This window comes from Numida meleagris, unplaced genomic scaffold (genome assembly GCF_002078875.1).
Source record: "Numida meleagris isolate 19003 breed g44 Domestic line unplaced genomic scaffold, NumMel1.0 unplaced_Scaffold2039, whole genome shotgun sequence".
NCBI classification, from domain to species: Eukaryota; Metazoa; Chordata; class Aves; order Galliformes; family Numididae; genus Numida; species Numida meleagris.
Genome location: NW_018363829.1, coordinates 731 through 1,393, shown reverse-complemented (window position 1 = coordinate 1,393; position 663 = coordinate 731). Strand labels below are relative to the sequence as shown.

The window sequence follows — 663 nt, the reverse complement described above, 5'->3', positions numbered from 1 at the left end:
AACTACGCCGAGCGGGTGGGCGCCGGCGCCCCGGTGTACCTGGCGGCCGTGCTGGAGTACCTGACGGCCGAGATCCTGGAGCTGGCGGGCAACGCGGCCCGCGACAACAAGAAGACGCGCATCATCCCGCGCCACCTGCAGCTGGCCATCCGCAACGACGAGGAGCTCAACAAGCTGCTGGGCAAGGTCACCATCGCGCAGGGTGGGGTGTTGCCCAACATCCAGGCCGTGCTGCTGCCCAAGAAGACCGACAGCCACAAGGCCAAGGCCAAGTAAGCCGGCCCCGAGGAAGCGCGCAGAGCAGCGAAGTGAAACCCAAAGGCTCTTTTCAGAGCCACCCACAGCCTCGAGAAAGAGCTCGGAATGGCACGGCTCGATGAGTATCGTGTGGTGCTTTGGCGCGGAGGGCTGCGTATTGTATTGCTGGGCGTACGGAGGCACTTGGGGCTTTGCGTCCGTGCGAGCCCTGTTGCTCCGTCGGAGAGATGCGCCGCGGTCGCGGAGCCCCGAGTTTTCCCCTCGGCGTCGCTGCCCCGTCCCGACCGCAACCCGAAGCGCTGAATCTGCTCCCCGTCCCCCTGGGCGGCAACCGCGGCGGACGCGGACGCGGCCGCAGCCGCGGGCGGCCCTGCTGGCGCTTTTCGGAAGAAGGGGTGGCCGGGG

The 663-nt window shown here is 68.0% G+C and overlaps 1 protein-coding gene across 1 annotated transcript; it reads left to right on the top strand.

Moving 5' to 3' along the window:
* Positions 1-30: 30 nt before the first annotated feature.
* LOC110390801 (histone H2A-IV-like) lies at positions 31-341 on the top strand (the record flags this gene model as incomplete). The annotated part of the gene is given in 1 exon segment (XM_021382306.1): positions 31-341. A coding segment is annotated over 1 exon segment (246 nt), but the record flags the coding sequence as incomplete, so codon positions are not given.
* Between the last annotated feature and the right edge of the window lie 322 nt (positions 342-663).